Genomic DNA, 24,539 nt, shown 5'->3' with positions numbered 1-24,539 from the left:
TGACGTTTTAGCATTCGTGTGCTGATCGTTTTCGTTACTCTGGAACATGGCGACGTCACAAATGCACTGACCATGTCTAGAAAAGAAAGATGTTTATCATGTTCTACTTTTGAATGTTTTTGCAGGTTTCATTTTCAAAAAACAATTAACCACCTAAAGTATATTTACTCTCATGCCCTTGGACAGAAACTTATAAAATCCTGATATCTCAGAAGTGCCCAGATATAAGGAAATACATTTTCACAATTTCTTGCTAATTGGGACCAGTGGGTAAGAGTAAAAACAAATTGGGTCACTCAATCCGCGACTGTTTGTGGGATGCTGCTGTGTGCAATTGGCTGCCACGTTTTGTCCACAAAATAGAGTCAATTCACTTTACAGTATATACTGTGAAGTGCTTTGCGACGTCTCGAAGATGTGATAAGACGCTATATCAAATCAAAGGATTATTATTATCATCATCTGTCTTTTGTATACACTCCACGCCATCAGTGAAAAAGGTTCCCATTGTATTACACCAGGAGCATGAAATATTGTGTCATAATGCATTTTAATTTAGGAAAATATTCTTATCAATGACTAACCCATATCCAGGTCCCTCCGAATTCCTTCCTCTCTCCCCTCCTTCAAGATACACCTCAAAACATACCTATTTCACTGCACTTTCCATCATCTTTCCTCTCCTAACACGCTCCACCAACTCCCTCCCAGTTTCAGTGCCCAGGCCTGAATTGCCAAGCACTTTGGGACGTCCTCCCAATGTGAAAGATTCTAGATAAGTGTAACTTGAATTATATTAAGAAGGATGGACTGCTGTAAACATTGTTATGTGTTGTATTCCCAACACTGGTAGATCTTTGTTCTCTGGTTCGAGGGTTGCAATAAAAAAATTTGGCGCAGAAATCACAGGCAGCAGTAAATAATTACCTGAGTCTTTCTGAAGTGTTATTAAGTGGATAATAATGTCTTCATCCTTGTGAAAAATCGCTGCCTTTCTACTTAGCTAATATCTAATATGGTTTCTGGAATTAGATATTTAATTGTAGTACCTAACTTTCTTTTTTGTTCCATTTGCTCTCCCCTAAGGTCTGTATTTTTTACCAATCTCAGCTTTGATTTAATTCTCACCTGTCCCAGGTTCTTACCACATGAAGCACGTCCAACTTCATGCTAATGGGTGTCTAAAACATATTCTCAACCCTTCTGTTGCTATGGTATAGATCTTAGGAGCAGTGCAAGAATATTGTGTTTCCAATTTCCCCTCTCATTTCCCCATTGGTGTGAAGAATTAAATCAGGTCTGCAACTGCGAGATCGGAAAGGTAACCAGCTCAAGATCCACGCACTCATCGCACAACTTGAAGAACTTGATTGACCAAATTCTTCTCATTCTCCTGTCAATATTTGCAACTTTTGTAATCTTTTACAAAAAAGGTTTTCAAAATAAATTTCAGCACAAATATTTGTCATTTTCAATTGAACTTTGAGGAAAAACTAACAAAACGGATTATGAATAATACTCGTCGAGAATCAACAACAACAAATAACATTTGTATAATAATAATCGTTGCTTTTGATATAGCGCGTTATTGCGTCTTCAAGGCACTATACAATTGTAATTTTGTTGTTGTCTCAAAGCGCTTCACAGAATATACTGTAAGGTGAATTAACTGTATATTTTGTGAGTGAAACAAGGCAGCCAATTTATACGCCTTTCATGTTGGGAGGAAGTCCCAGTGTGAAAGGTGGGCTACAGATGTAAGTTGTTTATATCTATATAAAAAGGTGATGTCGAGTGGAGTTAATCCCTTTACCTGCAAGTTTCCTACTTCAAAATTTTAAACCTTTGCTGTACGCGGCAATATTGCAACTCCAATGGTGAAGAATCCATGATACTACAGGGAAATAAAAGCTCTGCCACAAAGCAATCCTTTGGAGACAAATGGCCAATCCTCATTCATTTAACTGAAGGATTCCTTTCGTGGAATTTGACAGAAAGTGGATGCCTCTTTTAGCCATTAATTTAAAAGACCAAAGTACCGTGTGATGGAAGGAAGTTGCCGTGATCTATGCCGTTATCCTCTTAACACGAATAATCTGCTTCAGAGTGTCAGTTTACGGCCAAACCCGAGTTCTTCTTAAGCCAATGTGACACTGCCAGCAGCCACACATACTAAAATCGAGGTGCAACACTAACCACCCAATAGACACCAGGTTCAAATGTAGAAATAGTCTCTCCACACCGCCTGCCGCTTAATAAAACTCAACCTCTCTGCTGCCCATTACATTCCAAAACTTGAAGCTGAACTCTTTATGGGTGCTCGCTCATGCTCATTCCCGCCACTTCCCAGGAATAGAAATGACAATGCTTGTCTAGTGTAGAACCTTAGCAGCACCCCGACTTCTCTAGCGCAAACAGCCATTGCGCAATAGGTTTACAATAATTTTTATTTATTCATCCATCTCCCCATCAATCTGTACACAGACATTTAGAAGGAAAGAACATTAACTTTTGACTAATCTTAATTAAATTCATATCGCATAGAGCAATTAAATTAGCAGGGCTTTTACAGGGTGAAAAAGCCTTTTCCCTACCCACAGGGAAACTTATATAATGATAATCGTTTAATAGTAATAATATTGGTGCGCAAAGTATATCTTGCACTTTTGTGCGTATGTATACTTTTTATTAAAGTGCAAACTAAGTTTCTTTGAAAAATTAAAGTTTACCAGGCAGATTAACTTTCTGCAGTTTGTTTTCCATTTTTATTAGGGCAACATTTGCAGCAACTTTTACAACAACATCTTCAGATTCCCTTTGCTTAAAAATAGATCTTCCAGGAACAAATTATACGCTACTAAATAGGAGAATACTAGAACCTCGTGTGTAGCCCAAACTGCAGCCCAAAGTCAGGTTGGAAACATGTGCTCGACAGAAAAGGAACTGAGGAACTAAAAAAAACTTTTTGTTGTTGTTGAAGTGGTCCAGTGCTGAATTTCAATTAACTAGCAGAAAATGTTAATTAAGCAATAAATTCCATTATAAGCTGGTGTATAAAGCAATAAAAGCTGATGACAGGCTATACAGTGGTGGGAGGCTTTTATCCCAAGTATACGACTTCATAATGGAATTTATTGCTTTTACACTACTCATTTTGTGAAAGGAAACAAGAAATAGTGTCTCAGTGAACAAATAAGCAACCAGAAAAAAATAAAAGCCGCAGTGTCGATTATTCTGCGTAATGGATTCTGAAATTTGGCAGTACTTTTTTCAGCTTAAGAAAAATATTTTTTAACCACCCCCCACCCCCAGGAAGCTATTAAGACAGAACAGCCACTTAAACCAAAGTGCATGAAAGATAGGTGATGATCAGTGAACCCACTGAGATGACATTTTGTATATTTACACTGCAAGAAGATGGATCTCTCAGATATGCAATGCAATTCAGGAGTTCATTAGATAGATTGTACGAATAAATATGGATGATTAAAACTCCTTCACATGCTCTCAGGCAATCCAACGATGATACTAACATTTTAAACATTTTTTTTGCTTTATATGTTCAGATCAGCTCATAGCTTTTGCTTTAGCACTCCTGCCTCTGGGTTGAAAGGTTGTATGTTCTAGCCCCATGTTGGGACTTGAACTATTCTAGGCCTGACACTTCAATGCAGTGCTGTGGGAGAAGTGTATTGTCAGAGGTACTGTCTTTCAGATGAAATAATAAAACCTAGGTCAAATCTACAGGTTTTTGGATGACGTTAAAGAACGCATGACACAAGAAGGAATTTTTCACTCAGAGTCCTTGGCTATAATCTTCTACATTAAGTGATAATTCATCAAGTAGCTGTTAAGAGACCTTGTTGTTACACAGTGGCTATGTTTGCCTAGCAAAATAGTCACTAAATTGTAATAATAAAATAATAATACAATATATAACAATAATCCTTGCATTTGCTTCACAGAATAGATTGTAAAGTGAATTGATTGTATATTTGTTGGCGAAACGCGGCAGCCAATTGTGCACAGCAGTGTCCCACAAGCAGTTGTGGATTGAAGTGACCAANTTTTTTTAAGGATTATTATCAGGCGTGTGGAGTAAGGAAATTTGCATAAGGTTTCGCCCTGCCAGGAATCGAACCCAGGTCTCTCGCTTGCGTGGCGAGTGCTCTAACCACTGAGCTACAGAACTCCTACACTACACTTAACAGTAATTATTTGTGAAGTACTTTTGAGACTTTTAAAAACACAAAAGATTGACTAAGGCTACCTTTTTGCAGAATTATAAACAAGGTGCTATAATTCCCACAGATACTTGTTTGCTTTGAATAATTTCTTTAAAATATAATCTTAATTGTTTTGCCCTGTACTCTCTATAGGCTTCAGGCCGATAGAAATGGAAATAAACTTAAAATGTATCAAGGATGAAAATTCTTGGATCCCCAGCTTACTTAGAAAAAGAACAGTATTGTACTAAGAGTTTTTTCAGCATTCAATTACTCACCCCTAGCGTCTTTAACATAAGACCCATAAACTATTTTGAAGCATTAAATTACTGTATGCATTACCAAGTTTCAATTTACAACATTCACCAAATAAACTAAATCGTAATTGATTAAAGCGTAGAATTACTGGTGCTTCATAAAGGATTATCTTGCTTGTTAGAATGGATGACTTCATACTTGATGCACAAGATTAACAATGATTGCAGTCAAAGAAACAAAATACAGCGATATGGTAATTTTTCTGACCTGGTCTTTCAAAATTGTCAGTTCAATTCACTGTCACATCCTAAAGGATCATTCTGCCACATTCTGACATTATTGAAAAATCTGCAGGATTTATTCTTTCAAAATACAATGCTAAATGACCACACTGCAGTCGAAAAGATATATTAATCTTTGTTCACAAATCCCAATTTATCCAAGAAGGAACTGTGAAGAAGCACGATTAGGCTACAGTCTCTTGGTAGGCATGAGATACAGCTTAATGTAGCATATCACAGCATACTACCCTTGTGCTTCTGTGCTCTAACATGCTAACAATATCAATCATTGGTTTAAAGTAGTGAGGTGACCATTTACAGTTCTTAAATGTTGACTTGCACTACTTCATCGAAACAGCTCCTAAAAGGCACTAGGAATCCAATCAGAGGAACTCACTCACCAAGTCTGCTAAAAGGTTGACTAAACATTTCAGTATTGAGGCAAGAAGATATTGATCAAGGATAAGTGTTTGCAGATGTATTTGGTTAATCAGACACACACTGCGTGCTCAGTGACTGAAGATCAAGTTCGGTGTAAAATGTAATCCACATTTTTCAGGAAGAAGCAGCTATTTTAGTATACTAACAGGCACATAAACATACTTGCAAGTGTTCCAGCATGTCCATCAAAGCGCTTTGAGACATCTCGAAGACATGATAAATGTAAGGATTATTATTATTAACAAAAGTAGTGCAAGTATCTGATAATAAGGACTCGCCTTTTCTGAAGCCAATTCTCCACCTTTGTTTTGCGTTTCTCCACTCCTGGAGGCATCGACTCAAATTGACATACAGTTCAACAGATGCCAACAGCCATCCAAGAACGTGGATCAAGTTATCATTCTGCCTGTGAGAGCTGAGATACGTAGTGGAACACCTGTTAGCCTGTCTGACCGTGTAGGTAAAGTCAATTCTCTCCATACCCAATCATCTACAATTGCACACTTTCCAGTAAGTCACACCGGAAAGCAATCAGGTGCAAGAACCGTGGCTAACCTTTCCCTTCTCCAGTCTGACAAATTAACATCTCACCTGCTGTCCTGAGATCAGCTAACTATGCAGATACTGGGAGTCAAACCTGGCACCTTCCAAGTCTTTGTCATTCAGTGTTACATTAAGCAATGTCTTTACCTATGAGGTCATCAAGGGAGTTGTTGTACTTAAATTTATAATCATTTAAAATTACACGACATACTAGCCATATTACAAAGTATCTCATTGAAATGTGTTGTAGTTGAATGATTACACAAATGTGAAGGTTATATAAAGGAATTCAAAAAAATGGGCACTGGCTAAAGTAACCTAGGTTCACCCCTAGTGCTAATTACTATGTATTAGTTCTTGCAGCATTTCGTTTTAAATCATAAAATCTTAAATAATAGTATACAGAAAGTTATCAAAATACTCTTAGGGTCCCTGAAAGCAACTGATCTGACGAGCGAGTTTATAATATCATTGAAAAGATACTTATACGGACAGCAGACAATTTAGTATGTATCAAGTCGTGTGAAAATATTAGCTTCCTGCAGCCCAGCAAGCAAGCACACACCGGCCACAGTGGGAGAGATTGTACCTTGTTTAGTCGAATTTTAGCAATGCAGCGCAATGGTCAATGCAGGCATTCTGAACATGTAAACAGGTCAATCATTCTGCTGAGCACAGGGAATAGTTTTCTGACAAGCAGCAAGGAGCAGAAATTGAATTATCATTTTCTGACAACTGCAACCGGTAGTTCAAATTACTCTGGTTTATTTGCGAGACTTAGAGACAGGTGGTCTTTCAAAGTAGTTACAAACCTTCAAAAGTAGGTAAAAACCATGCATTGAATGACTTGTGCATTAGACATCTGAATTTAGATAGTAGCTCAAGATGACTCTCTGGACAGTAAACCTATTGTTTGAAGTTAAATCTGGAAATATGCAGTTGAACAGTGGGAAAAGCTCATATGTATAACAATGGCATCCCATTTTGGTGGAGATAACAGCCAAATTAATCTTGGCTTTACATAAATGGAAATATATATGTAGCTCGTGAAATTGTACATCGAAAGACTAAATCTATTGACAGTTTGAAAAAAACATTAATTCCCACCAATGTACCAAGCAAAAGATTTGGAGGAAATGTTAAGTTGCCATCTTAGTTAGAAATGTTCCCTACTAACCTCGTAAACGTATATATGATGACAACATTTTATGCTCAAGAAGAAATGTTACTCTGCGAACAGAATCCTTTTCTATTTGGTTTTAGTATCAGGGACTTCTATCTAGGTCTAGCGACAGGTTCAAAGGATTGTGAAGGTCCCACAAATGTGCACTTTTGTGGCTTCTTTATGGTACTGCCAATTAATCTGAATTATGGTAGCTCTGTTTTATGAAATAGCACCAATTAGGAATGGAATTAAGAATTCTTCCATTATTTTACGTAGGACCCTTCACCTCCCTCTCTCATTAGGATTCAGACAACTTTCATCTCTCTCACCATTTGGGACTCGGCTCCCACGCAAATCACAGAAGTGAGAGCAAAATATTCCATCCTTCAATCACTTTGCCCATTGGCATCTTAACAATCCCTCTTTGATAAGCCAACTTGAGAACCCACCAAAATTAATGTTCCAATACATTTTCTGATAATGCATCCTACTGTCTGTATTGGTCAATAAATCTTCCTCAAACTGTTATAACACTAAATCCGATTGCGTGTGTAGTCTCTGAAAAAGCCCTCCAAGTGAAAATATGATGAATTATGAGGTGCATTCCTATACATAAGAAGAGGTTTAAGACAAATCCTTCTTCATAGTTCTAACAATTAATCATTAGAAATTCACTCTTAACTGTGATTGCCAGAATAACTCCAAATGTAGGCTTTAAAATTAAATTCAGGATCACTTAATCTTCAACGACGGGTCTGTGACCTTCAAACTACATCACCAATTTTGCACTTAAGCCTGGATTCTTTCAATCTCATAACACTTTATTATTATTAATAATTCAGTTCCTCACTTATATCCAGTTTTAGTGGCCTGTACGCTGGAAATGTGAACTGCTATGTGTCAGTCAATTCCAATTCATATTTAAGACATATATTCTCTAAAGCCTTAGAAAAGAAAGCAATTCAATGGGATGAAAACTCAGGTTCAGCAAAGCTCTGTTTTGCAAAGAATAGGATATCCTTTGAGAAATATAGGAATCTGGACGATAAATTGGAAGAGACAAAAAAGCAGCAAAGTATTTACAATTAACTTAAATTAAAAAATGAACACATTACATTGCTGAAATTAAAAATGCTTTGTGCAAAACAATTATTTCAAGTGTATGGGGACAGAAGGTAGAGAGATTGTATAGCGCTATTGTATCTATGCAGTCAAACTTGACTTGTGCAAATTGTTTGCAACCATTATTTTACTATTCAAAGCTGCAAAATTCCAAACCAGGATTGTTAATTCCAATGATGAGAGTGCCATTCATTATGGTATTTAAGGAATTATTTAATTCCTTTCAGAACGTTCAGCAGTACTAAATCAGCGTCATGCTTGATTTCTACCGCACAGAGCCCAGGAGATCACCTCAGTAAAGGCCAGAGCTTTTAAGTATTGCAAGAAGACGGCATTTCATTATGGGGAAGAAAAAGCAATTAAAGCACATTTTGTTTTCCACCAGAGACGATCTTGCTTGTCAAAGCGTGGAAGGAGCCAGATCGCAGCAACAATATGACATTATGCTGCATCGTAAATAAAATTAACTGTGTTCTGCACTCAGCTTTTGATTACAGTGTCTCCAGCACAAATTAAAAATAATTGTTCATATTCCAAAACGCGTGACAATTATTTTCATTGTGTCATGGATCAGGATGATCATTTTCAGGTCCTATTTGCAAGTCCTATGCTTAAACTGCATCCTGATCATTTTTTTTTCAAATTACAAAGAAATATATGTTACTTTTTTTTTGACTTCCACTTTCACACACATAGTAGCTGGTCAGATGTGTTGGCTGTATAATTTGATACCCTTCATTTCCAATCAATTTTGTTTTGTACAGCACATTTTGTGAATGGTACTGTCTAAATAAATACAAGTTACCAGAAGTTGGATAATCTCATCTTAAAAAAAATTTCAATATTAGTAGACTTTGTAATGCTCCAACAACATATAGCTGAAATATTGTATTAGAAGCAATTCTTCAATACTGCTGTTTTACAGACATGGTTCGTGAAACTCTGACCACATATTCAGTTGCATATATGCAGCCATCTTCTCAGTCTGCTGGCCAATGCTATGTTGAGGCGGGCAATATGACATTTCCCAGTCCAAATTGCACTAAAGCTTGAAGTGATATGATTGCAGCAGCTGTATAAATCCAGCATTATTGTAACTTCTATTTGACTTTGATTGCTTTCACAGCTTGCTTCATAATGCTTTGGGTTTATTTTATTACAAAGCACAGTGCAGTTATGAAGCAATGGCATCCAATTTAATAAAATCTAATGGATCAAACCGTACCAGTTAAAAACTGCACATTTCAGCTCTTCTGATGTATCATTAATCATTACTGCATAGTCAGTTAATGGGATCACTGCTGAGATGCAAAATTACTCGACTAAGAGTTCAAATAATACATAAAAAACCCATTTGATAAATAACATACTAGCATCTTCTCAAAGGGTTTTATAGAGGGGCAAGTCTTTTCCAAAGGGGAGTTACAGAACCTACAGGGGCCTTCATCCTTTTAACCTCAAGTGAATGAGTGTTCCAAATAACCAACAAATACCTACAAAAATTACAAAGATGATTACATTAAATTACACCCGTGACCATATTACTTAGGACTCATTCACATTCATTGCTATTTGCTGATTTAGTACTGACTGCAGATAATGGAGTGATAATAGAATGAACAGTAGTATTGTTTTTGAGTGCCAAAACACAGCCAAGCTCATTGTGTTACAAGGCAAAGGCAAGTGCATATTCACGCTCAGTGTTGTGTAACCCATCATGAAGGCACATTTTATACTTTCAGCAGAAGCTGTAGATTCAAAAGAAAGACAGGTAATGTGTTCTGAAGTGACAGGGGCAATGTTACGCACCAAGAGGGTTTACAGGCATCTTTTGGGTGAAATAACAAAATGATGAAAGCTTTGTGAGCGTATTAAATATTTTTAAAGGATACGCACTTGGGTGCGTTAAAAAGTAAAATGACGTTATGATACATAATTCAAAGCAATATCACTGCATATTTTGATTGATGCAGCATCCAGGGAAACACAGATTAGATTGAAAAAAAACAGAAACAATCTTACATCTTTTTAAGAGGTTTGTGATGTAGTTCAACTAATCTCAAGCATCTCAAAGGAAATACAAATATGCTTTGTTGGTCACTATGCAATCAGAACCATCCATCTTCTTCACCTCTGTTTTATTATCCTCTTGTTGAACCTGTGAATAAAATACTGTTTCTGCTTCATGTCTGGTTGCTTTCTGTACCTTTTCAGAACAATCACTCAAAGATGAAAGCCATGGTTGGTCTATGGCCAAGCCAGGTCAGTAGAAACCAGCTTGCTTTCAGGATTGAATTTTCTAATAAATATTGTCAGTTTTTATCATAATAAACAATAATCCTGGCATTTGGTATAGTGCCTTATGATTTCATTGAGATGGCTCACAGCACTTCACAGGACGTACTGTAAAGTGGTGTGACTGTATTTTTTTGGGTGCAAATAGTTCCTGGATTACTTACCATTGATGAAACTACTCTTCAAGCTGCATCATCAATTTTACTTTCCGTACCTCCAAAAATGTACCTGGGCTGTATTATTTTGAAAACGTTATCTTTTTGATGAACTAGTTTTAAATTGCCTTACATTTTATCAGCATTGAAGTGGGCTCACTCCCACTCTTGCACATCAGCAACTTTGCTATTGTAAATGTAATCCGAAAACTGCTTATTTTGAATAATTTGCACACCGCCAGATGCATGCGATATCAGTAGCTGTAAAGGAATGTATGTCAGTTTAATTCTAAACTTTTGCTTGCTGTCAAAGACATTTACCTGGTATGTATCCCAAAGCCGGATGGTACATCGCAGAGGTAGCTCCCGCATTAGCAGGTTATTCATCCAGCGGAATGCAAATTGCAGATACTCCACTTCATACTTGCGGAAATGACAGTGCACTTGTTCTGCAGGAAAAAATATAGGTGTCATAGTCAGTGTGGCCAAAGAAACTTCACAAATTTCTCCCCTTCATGGGGAGGATAAATTTGCAGGGCTATGGGGAGAGAGCGGGGGGAGTGGGATTAATTTGGACAGCTCTTTCAAAGAGCCGACACAGACACGATGGGCCAAATGGCCTCCTTCTGTGCTGTATCATTCTATGAAAGCAAAGCTTCGTACAGCATGCACAGAATATAAGAAGCAAAATATATTGTTTTTACGCTCATTTGAATGATAATCCTATNAAAAAAACTATACAATAATAATCCTTGCATTTGATGTAGCGCTTTTCACGTCTTCTAAACGTCTCAAAGCGCTTCACAGAATATGCTGTAACGTGAATTGACTGTATATTTTGTGGGCAAAACGTGGCAGCCAATTGTGCACCGCAGTGTCCCACAAACAGTCGTGGATCGAGTGACAAAATTATTATATTTTTATTTTTTTTCTTGAGAGATTATTATCAGATGTGTGGAGTAAGGAAACGCACCCAAGGTTTCGCCCTGCCGGGAATCGAACCCAGGTCTCTCGCTTGCTAGCCGAGTGCTTTAACCACTGAGCTACAGGACTCCAATAATAGTTCAATTAAATAATAGTTCAGCTCAAGGCTGCAGTTGGAAGTTTGATATTGAATCCTTTTGGTGGTACCCAGATTGGTGTCATCTCGGATTGGAAAAACAAAAATGTGTAACTCACAGCAACAACGCACTACCAATAATTTTCCAGAGAAGCGATTTTTCTACGCCACATGTCAGCATATAGGGTAGGGAGAGACAACTCACTCACTTTGTGCCTTCCCCCAAACCATCCAGCCAACTCAGATGAAGACCTAGGTGTCAATCAATATCGTCTACCAGCTAGCAAGAGCAAATGGGAACGGTACCCTCAATAAATACTTAAGATCATTTCATTACCAGTGCGTTACAAGACCAATGTACCAATCGATTGTTAAGGAGAAACTGGCGTAAAGAAACACAAGTCATTTTTTTTTATTCAGACGACTTTACTGCAAGAAGTGAACCTCATAATGAAGCAGAAATATTTAACTTGAGTATGCTGTTAGACTTACAAATAGAAGAGTGCAACGCAAGTTCAGACTCAATCGTTCTCACGCAGTTAGTTTCTAAGATGAACTGGATCATATGGAGGCGGTAGGCCAGTTCTCAGAAAAACTATCACATAATAAAATAAACCTATGCTCCTCTCGAGCGTCTCCTAACAAGTTCAGGAGAGCAATTGACAGAGGCCTGGAATTAAGCCTGCCTTCTCTCATGATCATGGACCAGTGCTCAGCATAGCATAGGGAGAATCTTAAAAAAATATATCTTGCAAAAAAAATCAAGGAACAAATAAATAGTGAAGCAGCATTTTGTAACGCATTTTAAGTGCCACACTGCTTAAAACTTATTTCATTGACAATTATAAAAAAATGAGGCAATGCAAAATTCATCGCGTCTATTGCTGCATGAAGACAAGTCCAACACTACGGCGTTCACGTTCAATAGCTGTGAAGACAACCGCAAATTGAATCAGGCGTCTCTTCAAGGTTCACATAAAATTGAATCTACTCTGCACTCACAGCAGTAAATTGCAATTTTGTAAAGTGTATGAGGCTTTTTATAGTGCTGAAGCAGCAATCACAACTGGAAGATTGCAGACACAGTGAAAGCAGTTTTATTGTTAACAACAGCCTGCTTCTGTGCTCAGGAATGAAATCACCTCGCTTTCTGGTTTTATGCATAAAATGCTCAACAGACATTCGTGACAATACACCCGAGTGGCTTAGTTTCTCAAGAAATCTCATGTTCTGCCTTCTCCTAAAGGGTTAACAAGTGAGTTGGAACAGAACTTCAGTATAATTCAATCTGACAGGTGCCAGATTCAAGTTTCCATCAATTGATAAATGCTATTTCATTTTTTTTTTAAAAATCAACCTGCTGATGTATGTATTCTTTCAAAATACAATCATCTGTTTGAAAATATGGCTCCTGTATATTGAGACACGTTGTCATTTAAAATAGCAAATTTACAGAGTCGAGAGATCCGAACTATCAGGAGGTTTACAACAAACAGTCATTTGTCTCCACTGTAGATCATACGTGGCTTGATCAGTTAAAAAGTAATGCAATGCACTTCAAAAGCAAAATCTGGCTGTAATTTTTCCTTACAATGATGTGCAGTGCTGGCTGCACATTTTTAAAGGTTAAAAATTAGGTCAGAAAATTGCTGTGTTGCCCTTAGTAGGTAAGGAAACAAAACAAAAAAAAACCTACTAAAAAAGTGGCACTGAAATTCTGATGTAAGGGCAGAACAACACATCGACATCCTGGGGAATACTGACAGGTTAATGAGCTTTAAAAACTATCACTGAACAAACTCTAAAACAGATGAATCTGTGTCGCACTTTTAATGACATTGACAATATCGTACAATGTAACTGGCTGAAAGTTCTGCGTTGCAGGACATAAATTGCTAAACACGGCAAAGGCATCAATCAATCCACAGCTTGGCCCTTTTAGGTATTAATGAGGTAATAATCAACTTGAAGGCGGGAATGCTCAGTGAAAAATCAAACCTGACGTCTATTTCTCTGACCTGAAAAAGCACTTTCTTGTTTTTATTGTTTAAACCAACTGTAACCAGTTAATCGAGACAAAGTCCATTCACTCCATTCTTGAACACACTGTGACTTTTTTTAAAATTCAAGGCGAACTAAAGATCTGTTCAGATCGTTTGTGATTTCACCACAAACTGAAGCCATCCATTAATATCAACGAAGGACAAAATGCCCCGCAACAGGTTTACCAGTCAGGATATTTGTTAGTCCTTATCCAATGCCTACCCTGTCTGCTGCAGAGTCTGCTCTTCAGCTATGAGCAAATTTAACTGATGGGATTAACAGAGAGATCCTGTTGTAACATGACGTTTCGTGCCACGAAAATTAGACTCTGTGTCGTAACTGGTCTATCTACAAAAATAAGGCTCCCTTCCCAGTCATGAGGTCACAGCTGACGTCACTTCCAGAATGCACTGACCAACTTCTGATATATAATATATGAGGACATTTGTATAGCGGCTTTCATGTCAGGAGGACATCCCAAGGCACTGGACAGTCAGGGATCCACACCCTTGAGATCAGGAGAGGTGGAGGGCAGGGAGCGGAGGGATAGGAGGGTGACCGAAGGCATGGTCGAAGAGGAGGGTCTTGAGACGGGCCTTGAAGGGAGCAAGAGAAGGGGAAAGATGGAGGGACTGTGGGACGGAGTTCCAGAGAGGGGGCAGAGAGCTGAAAGCCCACCAGCCAATGGTTGATGCATGCTGCAACCAGGAAACCACCTGGTCATTCAGTACAGCTCACGCAAGAGTTTCTAGATTGAAAACATTAATGATAAACATGGCTAACCAGCAAGTTTCCTGCTCATAGCACACAGCCACAGGTAGCCAGAAACATATCACAATATATTTGTATGCATCAGTCACAATAATGGGCTGGAAATGGAGCCTGCAAAGTAAAACTAAACAATATATTGATTGGAGTGTCCTTAAATAAAAGTGTTTGCTAATTTAATGCGTGTTTATTTATAAAACATTTTCTCCACAAGTCTCAGAATTCATGAAATATTTGAAAGTAAATTATAGCATAGTCATGAAGTGCCGAAACTAAATTACAAGCATGGCTTTTAAATTCTGACAAGCAACAAAACTTGCATTAAAATAGCTTTTTGAAAGCATTAACATCATGAATATACATCTTCTACATTGACAACAGATGTATTTTGTTCCCTTCTTCAAAATAGATTGCTCCTTTGATCAGGTTACGAGTTGAACCTCAGCCAGATTTGTCACATTTAGATTTAACTTACGTCATCCAACAAAACAGATTGCACAAAATATGGCCAGCAAATTAATTAGCAGGCAGACTCAAACTGTTGGTTCCAGATTCGCGACGTCTAACCACTGGATATTTCAAATTAAACAATATAGTATTCATAAACTCTAGGCGGACACTCCAGTTCAGCACTGGGGGACATGTAGCATTGCTGTAGGTGCCGTTCTTTGGTTGAGATATGAAACCAAGGTCTTATCTTCCTGTTCAGGTAGACGTTACAAAGAACAGGGAGTTTCTCCTGGTGTCTTGGCCAATAATCCCCTAAATAAAATTGGGCATTCAATTCCTGGCTTTTTGTGGGGCATTGCTGCGCGCAAATTGTCTGCCACATTCGCCTAAACAAATTACACAATCATTACACTTTATCGCTTATCGTGTGAAGCACTTGGAGACATCCTCCCTACATGAAAAGTCTAATATCAAATGTAACTATTATTATATTAATTACACAGTATTTAAAGTTTGTTCCCTTACAGTACATTCATAGTTTAATCTGATATTTGCTAGAATTACCCAACCTATACCATGCTCTCTAGCCCTATGTTTCAGAATCTCTAAAGGAGCCGCCTGCAAAAAATAGTCTCGTTTTTCACACATCAAACAAATTTCATATTCCATTCATAACTAACTGTTCTTCTCATGTTATACAGAATCTGGGAGGTTGTTTAAGCAGGTTTTCTAATCTTCACAATAAATCAAAGCTTAATTTTGCATCTCCTTCAATATAAAGTCAGGATAATTATTTGATACAATATACTTCTAGCTTCTATTTTCTGTACTTTTTCAGGTCCAAAGTCTAAACCTTGAATTTCAACTAATAAATAGGTTATTCAGGCGGTTGAACAAAGACTGTCGATAAAGACACAGAAATAGAAACTGGCAGTAGTTTAATTAAAAATGTTTAAGGCTTGTCAAGCTTTTAATTTTACATTTCCAAACGAATTAAGGACAAAGAACGTATAACTACTGTAGGCATTGTTATAATCTCCTTCAACACCAGGTAGTTTTTTCACAATAATGATTGCTAATGTCTACGTTTAATTGTATTTAACGTATGTTTCCCATAAGGACGCCTCTTGTGTTTACCAGAATATTATTCCAAGAACAATGTATTGATTGTGTAGTCAGTTAACACCATCTTGCAAGTCACATTACATTGAATCATGTTTTAATGACCTTGTCACGATTATCTAGATTCTCCAGATCAAAGTACAATGGCCTTTTTTTTTCCAATTTAAATATTTTAGTTTCAGCTTATTTAGGAATCCTGAATTTTGTTTACTTTTAGATGGTTTGCAGATGATTCTGAAAACTACAATTTTTTTCTGAATAAAATCTCCTATGGCTCAGTTATTGGGCTCATGTCCAGGGTAAAACCAGACCCAGTTTGACGCTGGAATAAAATAATCTCAGCTGCCTTGGGCTAAGGAACAGACAAACAAATATTAGCCAGGGTTCCTACTCCCGTTTGCTATTACGATTGCGACCTGTGCTGAAAAATGTGTGTGTGTCTGGACATGGGTGAGGACAGGCCTGGGCTATACATCACACACACTTATGAATAAAGAATGGCCCCCTGCGCAGAGTATCAGAGAGTAGCCACCACCTGTAAAACCATAGGGCAGAGGAAGACTGGGGCAGATTTGTTTTATTTCTCACCCACAAATTACAGTCAAATCCACTATACAATATATCCTGTGAAGTGCTTTGAGACATCTCGACGACGTGATAAATAAGGCGCCATATCAAATGCAAGGATTATCATTATTATTTAAGATGCAAACTTAGTTTCGGACTAATTCTACTCTAGATAGAATGTATTGATTTAACTTTAAAATATTGACAACAGGAATATTTTGTGAGGTTAATTATGTGGTAACTCTTGTTACAATCAAACCCTCCCCAAATCTTTGATCTCCACATGGCACAGTAATAGTGCCCTCGCTCTTCATTTAATGCATGATTCAAAATCCTCAATGATGTGAAAGTTGCTGCATCAAACGCAAGCTTTATTACCGTTATAAAAACTTACTCATGATTGAAGCTTAATTTGAGTTATTAACATTTTTTATAATTTATATTTTTTATATATGTTATATATATTATAATAATCCTTGCATTTGATACAGCGCTTTTCACGTCTTCCAGACACCCAAACGCTTCATAGAATATACTGTAAAGTGAATTGACTGTATATTTGTGGGCGAAATGTGGCAGTCAATTGCGCACAGCAGCGTCCCACAAACAGTCGTGGATTGAAGTGACCAATTTATTATTGTTTTTTTTTTGAGGGATTATTATCAGGCGTGTGGAGTAAGGAAACTTGCCCAAAGTTTCGCCCTGCCGGGAATCGAGCCCAGGTCTCTCACTTGCGAGGCGAGTGCACTAACCACTGAGCTACAGACTCTAATATATAATACTGTATTATATATTAGACATAAATTGACTATAAATTGATTGTATATTTTCTAAGAAAAACGCGGCAGCCAATTGCGCACAGCAGTATCCCACAAACATGCATGGATTGAGTGACCAATGTATTATTATTTACATGTATTTATAAACATTATGGTCTTTTTTCAATGATTTTGACCCATTTTTATGGCATGTAAAGAGTTATTCATATAATCAGATATACATCTACTGTAATGCAATTCTATCCACTGTGAAGTATACACTATACACTAAATGTTTGCAAGTGAAAGGGTTACCATAATGCCAAGTCCTTTGAAGGACATGGGGCTAACAATTAATTAACTGTTGACTATTAAATGTCATTGCCTCGGGGCCTCTTATTTATCATTAAAGTTGTCCGTTAAACACGCTGAAAAGAATGGAAGTCAACAACATTTATTCCTCTCTTTCTCGCCCCCACCCGCCCTCCCATTCGAATGAATCAGATATGCCCTGGCCAATAATACTCTAGATAAAATTAGTCATTCATTTCATGGCTCTTGTAGTACATTTATGTACACGAATTGACTGAGACGTTCGCCTACAAATACAGTTACTACACTTTACATCCCGTAAGGTACTCCTCCAAATGTGACTCCAAATGTGGAGTCCTGCAGCTCAGTGGTTAGAGCACTCGCTTTGCAAGTGAGAGACCTGAGTTCAATTCCAGGCAGAGGGCGAAACCTTGGGCAAGTTTCCTTACTCCACACAGAGCCTAATAATAATCCCTCCAAAACCAAAAACGATAATAAATTGGTCATTTTCAATCTACGACTGTTTGTGGGACATTGCTATGCGCAATTGGCTGCCGCGTTCGCCCACAAATATACAGCCAATTCACTTTACAGTCTATTCTGTGAAGCGCTTTGGGACGTCCTCCCGACGTGAAAAGCGCTATATCAAATGCAAGGATTATTATTATTATTAAGTCACTATATCAAATTTAGTCACTATTACAGCAACCCACATGCCACAAACTGCCAAGAAGTGAATGACATGGGAGAGCAACTCCTATCTCTTATCGAGTAGTGCCTTGGGATCTTTTAATGTCCACCTGAACAGGCAGACGTTAAACTTCACAGTTTAACTTCTCTTCTCTTCTTTTTTTCTTTAAGGAAATGTCAATTCATCTCTATGATGTTTTAGGTTTCACCAACATAGCAGAAGCACCTCAAAAGCTAAACTTACATCACGTCAGTAGGTTCATGAGATTTTAAATGTTTCCAATATATAGAGCAAAAATGCTTGTTGGCAACCAAAACTTCACATTTCTTAATGAATGTAAGGAATGTTTTAGGTCGATTGACTAAGTAAAGATGCGTCTTGTTTGTTAAAATTAAATGAATTAAAACCAAGTAACAATAATCATTCAAAATACCACGTTTGCCCTATGCGTTCTTCACTCCATGTGTGAACAAAATATGCTTTCAAAGCCGCTGAGCAGAAAATTGTAAGGCTTATTTGTCACCCTGTTGAGGATTCCTGAACAACAAATCAAACAAATAACTCACCATCAATTCGACTGACAAGCTCCTCAAGTGCTTTCACTTTCTTCTGAATTCCAGGTTGTGCAAACGTGTAATTGTCCTTTAGGGAAACAATAAAATACAAATTGCTTAACGAATGCAGCAGTATTTAATCGTACTTCAATCACAAGCTATTTGAAATATTTAACTCAAAAGAAAAGGAAAGATTAATTTCAGATAAGCACACACTTCTCTGTACGCAACTGTGTGGACGGAAACTGTCTTAAGCAAAAGGCAATGGAGATTATTGGTAATGTCTGGATAAACAGAAAAGCATGTAACTAAGACAAAACAACTAAATACTGTAACATCAATGCATTAACGAATAGCTGGCTCACAATTCATCAGTGTTGCTCAGATAGATTCACAAAGTACAATCTCATACGCAATTATTTTTTCAGCAGTTATACGCACCTTTAAGTTTCGTACTTGACATGCTCGCAGTTTTTTTTTCCTTTTCAACAGTATTACATGAATAAACAATCATATTCCAGGAAATGAAGCACAACATTATAACTCCAAGAGCTTAATGAAAAAACTGTCTTCATGCTTGTTGTCGGATCATAAATGATAATGTACTCTACACAGCTGTGGCTGCCTAACAAAGGTTGATCAATGAGTGAAACAGGATGACCAGAAAGGTGTTTGAGGCCAAGATACTGGACTCATTTAAAAAGCAGCATAATGCAGTGATGGGCATATGGGGGGGGGGGGGGGGGGGGGGGGGGAGACAGGAACAGGACAGTAGGGAGTGGTGTTTTGGAAGAATGAGAGTTCTGGAAGGGTGAGTTTGGATGAACTGAAGTGCCCTCTTCATCCAAATCTTGTGCCTGAACTAAGAGCTACAGGACAAAAAGCCTGGAGTGATTCTGTCTCTCCAAATTTTCCTTCCTATTGTGTGGAAGACGTGCTTGTCCTCCAGACTACAGCAAGGCTGAGATCAAATAAGTGATTGTGGGAGGAATCATGGCCACAAAGCCCTTGGGCTTTCTTTTAAGCAAAAGATCAGTACTTCTATGTTCAGCACTACCCTTTACCAATACTGTACATCCTCATGGACTTGCCATTTTTACTACTTCTACGAAAGCCACAATAACAGTAAACAGTCTCTATTCCATCTGTGTATCAGTAACACTGCTAAAGCGATGCTCTTTTACAATAAAGTGAGTGGTATGAAAAGAATGAGGATAAAAACTGGGGATGAACACCCAGGGACCACCCTTATACATTGCAGGAAAGACAGACAGGGACTCTACCCACAAATGGTCAATCAAATCAGTTGACATGTGGAGCATAATGATGAATGAATGAATATTTCAAAGCAGCGTGAGTAAATAAACTGATACTCAACTGCGGCAATTTCAAAGATTGGTTCGTTGCTGCCTAAGGTAACACATTTCCAAGGTGTCTATTCAGACAGGCCTTTTCTTATATGTTCAGGAATTTTCAGATGTTCTGATTCCAGATATTTGATTCACAGAACAGATGTAATGCAAGTAAGTGCTGCTAACTTATTATAAAATTAAAAATCTAAAGAAAACGCAATGCAGGAACAGCTTGTTAATCAGATTTACGGTTATAGTGGTGGTTTTTAGAGGGGATAATCAGCTTGCAAAGAAATTTGCAGTCACTAAAACTGGATTCTAGTTTACATATTCAAAGCAGTGAAGATCTCTGAATTTCTACACTATGCACAATTTTTTCTGCTTGTAATGCAATAACTGCTGATGAGCATTAAAGTATAAATCCTAAACTATTCCAAAAATATTTTTATTCATAATAAAATAGGGGTATAATATATAAATATATATGCGTGAAATACAGACACCTTTTTCCAGAAGGATTCTTTCAAACAAAAACATTATAAATCATACCTATTTTACGATACAATGACAAAATATTGTCCTACTAGACCTTGATCTCTACTTCAGTAATCCAGGGACTTAATTAGTACAATAAATTATGTGAAATCAGTTGAGAAAAGCAGCCACAGGCAAGTTATGATACACACTGACCATAAACAAAATGCACTGCTATCAGTGCTCTAACAATGCAAAATAGAACTCGTTGATCTTCCTGCTCGCAATCTGCTACCATAACTATTTAGCAAACCGAGGTAACACTCGCAACTTTAACGGGAAATTTTAAGTTGCCAAGAACATGGGTCTCATGCTGTAATTTTTATCACATAAAGCAATGTGCTGTTGGTAAATTCTTATTTGTAGTAAGGTATGATATTGCCCCAAGGGAAAGTGACTGGAAATGTTCTCGTACTCTAACAAATGTCTATCCTTCATTTTTTTTTGGAGTGGTTATGTTGCTTTTATTCCGGACTGGGTTTTTTCTTTTTTGGTGGTAAAACGTGTTATTACAAAAGTACTCTTAAGTACCACTTCAAATGTAAGACTGCGATAAAGTACAACATGCTATGATTTATGAAGTTGGTGGTAAATGTTGAACCTGTTTGCAATAAAAATTAGCACAGCCAGCCTCTATCTAAACAAAATTCCTTCACTTTTTCCCCCATTTTAAAAATCAACTAATTTCTTGGTATCTATATGAAGCAATGTAGTCTCTGGCAATGGAAGTAGGACTTTCAGATTAAGCTATTGATTTTGCATATTAATGATGGAAGAACTGATTCTTGAATTTTTCTAACCGATGCACACAAAGAGTATATTCCTAGATTATTAGCTCATTTTTCTAAGGGCAGGAGTTGTGAGATGGGAACACATATACGTGAAATTGAATGCCAGGTTTCCACAATTGGATAGATTCCACACTGAAACACTGGGATATTCTACACTTACTTTATTGAGGGTTTGCTAGATTTAAATGCTTACAATACGCTCTGCAAATTGAGCCATGGTTTATCACAAAGCATGTGATCCAAAGATAATGTTATGATGACCCACCCAAATTTAAATAACTGAGAATTATATCCGCACAGAGATATCCCGCTGTTCTGTATTCCAACACACCATGAGATCACCTTTCATACATGTGTAAAGGAAGTTCAGAAGCAAACCAACTCTTTTGATGAAAGAAAAGCATGGTTACCTGTATCCCATCCAGTAGCTTGCTCATACACCAGAAGCTATCAGCTTCAATGTTCCGTTGCACCTCTTCAGATAAAGTCGTGACATCAAAGTTTTCCACATCTTCCTCTACCAATAGCAAGAAAAAAGCACAACCTATATTTAGCTTTCAGTGAGAACCTCCCGCTTAACATATGCTTGCATTTATTTAATACAACCATTCATTTTGCGTGTTATTCTCAAAATAATGTTTAACAGCAATTTAGTTAAAATGTGCAAGGAAAAGTTACACACAGGAACCAAAGTGAAACTAGCAGCTTTCTAATAATTGGAACCGTGCTTATAATAGACCCAATGGACTGCAGAAACAGAAGCAGAGAGAGATCAAATCAGTTACATCTAAATTTATTCAGTTCACCCCTGCTCTTGATCAATTTCAATGCCAAGAAGAGGATGACTCGCACTTCAGATGCCACCATTACAATATAGAACCTGAACGTGGTGTGAAAACAGACGATCTTTTCAATGCACCTGAAAGTTGAATTTCCTTGCTCTCTGCTGATCGTGTTTGGATAGCAATGAAAGATAATGCATCCAAGGCAAGACTTAGATCAGCAATACTTTCGAGGTTTACTTCAGTATCTTGTCTTAAACACTAAACGGGAAGTATAATGCAATTCAGGGGAATGACCCAGGTGAGTTCGGTAAATGAAGCGTATCTCTCATGAGCTACGCAACCACCTTAACTTCAAGATTTATTTAGTGCACAAAAAACATTTTACTGTCTTACTTTAAACATATACCTCTGGGTAACAGTTTAGTGCCACAAGCCATAACCACAAGAGCATCTTTGGTTCCAAATATCGCAGTGAGATTTTTTTTTGAAAAATGGAAGGAAGTCACAAATCGTCAAGGATAACTTTAAATGTAAAGTATTCAGTGATGACTGGAGACTGACGGGCAAAATTCAACAATGTGATTCAGCAGCCCGACAGGACTTTAAATTGCATGATTTAAAAGTAAATGGACAACCAGCAGTGTCGTACAGCGAAACCATTTGTTAACAATATTAACAAGTTGTAACTCAGGTTCAGATCCCTCTGCTCAGCGGGCTATTTCACTTCCCCCGCCTCGCTCGCCCCACTATTGGCAGGCGGGCGTTCTGCCACTCTGCCCCTACCCTCTGGAACTCCATCCTGCGGTCCCTCCGCCTCGCCTCTTCCCTTGCCTCCTTCAAGACTCATCTCAAGACCCTCCTCTTCGTTCATGCTTTCGATCAACCTGCTTTCGATCACCCTGCTTCCCCCCCCGCCCTCCACCCTCCCCGATCCCGACCCCCAGCTCGGGTCCGAAACTGACTGTCCAGTGCCTTGGGATGTCCTCCTAATGTTAAAGGCGCTGTACAAATGTAATTTTGCTGTTGTTGATCAAATACTAAACAAGTTTCCCTGGCAGACCAATTCATTTGGCACCAACACAAAATAATTTCAGCAGCTCTCCTTTAAATCTGCTGCATTCACATCACACTTTGTTTTACACAAAATGTTTCTTCAGACACCACATATATTACCGACAAATAAAAGATCTCTCTCATCTTTCCCCCTTGATAGCTTTAAAGCAAATTTAAAAAGTAATCCTAATCTCTAGTGTACATGCGCACAAACACAATAAATATTCTGGAGGAGTACGAATACCAATTTGGTTTGACTGGGTAGAGAACTGAACATTTTCCGCAGTGGTTGAATTAAATCATTCCAAATCAAGGAGATATGTTAAAGTAAAGACAAGCCGTACCTTCATTGCAATCTGCTCTTTAAAAAAATGCTAACCATGCTACAATTTAAAAGAATTTTTAGAACACAGAGCAGAAATCCAGGTACTATCATAACTGGCACGAGCACCATAGGGCAAAGAAAAATGAATTTTATTTGCGTTAGGTAATTGTGAGCTACTGGAGAAATCCTTTTCAACCTTTGTGCTACATATGCTTACTAATTCCACTTACGCTGAACAAACTTCTGGCCAAAGTGTCTGATTCAGAGAAGCCATGAGTGAAAATGGCATGAGTCACTCGAACCCCAGAATATAGCTTGGGGCAACTTGGCTTTGCGGACCCTCTCAGGCTAGCTTCCTGCTATCTGTCCAGCTAAGATCACCATATCAATTACAGCTTTGACTTTCAGAGTTAAGAGGAGCCGAGTGGAATGAATCCTGCTCCCCGATGACTGGTCTAAAGGTCCAAGTGGGAATTTGAATGTTCAATCACTATCACAAGCCTATGATCAAATTCTGTTTATCTCAGAAAGGAGTATGTTTACATTATAACTGAAGATGAATGCGAGAATAGGATCTTTTGATAGGAAGAGAGAAACTGAATGAAAGGTAATGTCTGACCACAGAAATACCTGATATGAGCAATCTCATAATTTTCGTCATTAGTAATCTCAAAACCTATAATCTCAATTTCATGTCGTGGTTTAATTTTTTTAAAAAAGTTGGGAAAGCTGATGAAATCAGAGAAATGAGCTTGGAGGGAGTCTACTGAGCCAGATAACGTGAGACAGCTCACATACTATCGGTGAACATAGTCATTAACTTAATTTGTTATTTCAATTGTACAGGTTTTGTCAGATTATCAGGTTCACCACCTCCTCCAATCAAGA

General features: G+C 37.8%; 1 protein-coding gene and 1 non-coding gene across 3 annotated transcripts in view; both read right to left on the bottom strand.

Moving 5' to 3' along the window:
• The window catches only part of LOC103179139 (TBC1 domain family member 22B), a 120,413-nt gene that overhangs the window by 23,445 nt on the left and 72,429 nt on the right, over window positions 1–24,539 (bottom strand). For both annotated transcript variants that reach the window (XM_007894266.2, XM_007894267.2), the window contains 3 exons: window positions 21,899–22,005; window positions 18,824–18,899; window positions 10,808–10,935 (listed from right to left, as the gene is read on the bottom strand). In XM_007894266.2, the coding sequence (XP_007892457.1) occupies window positions 10,808–10,935; window positions 18,824–18,899; window positions 21,899–22,005 (311 nt within the window). The remainder of the gene's footprint in view (window positions 1–10,807; window positions 10,936–18,823; window positions 18,900–21,898; window positions 22,006–24,539) is intronic.
• On the bottom strand, window positions 11,468–11,539 carry trnaa-agc. Its single transcript has one exon. It is a non-coding gene; the product is annotated as a tRNA-Ala (tRNA).

This window comes from Callorhinchus milii, unplaced genomic scaffold, assembly GCF_018977255.1.
Source record: "Callorhinchus milii isolate IMCB2004 unplaced genomic scaffold, IMCB_Cmil_1.0 Scaffold19, whole genome shotgun sequence".
NCBI classification, from domain to species: domain Eukaryota; kingdom Metazoa; phylum Chordata; class Chondrichthyes; order Chimaeriformes; family Callorhinchidae; genus Callorhinchus; species Callorhinchus milii.
Note: the sequence above shows the minus strand (reverse complement) of the source record. Positions and strands in the feature narration are given on the sequence as shown.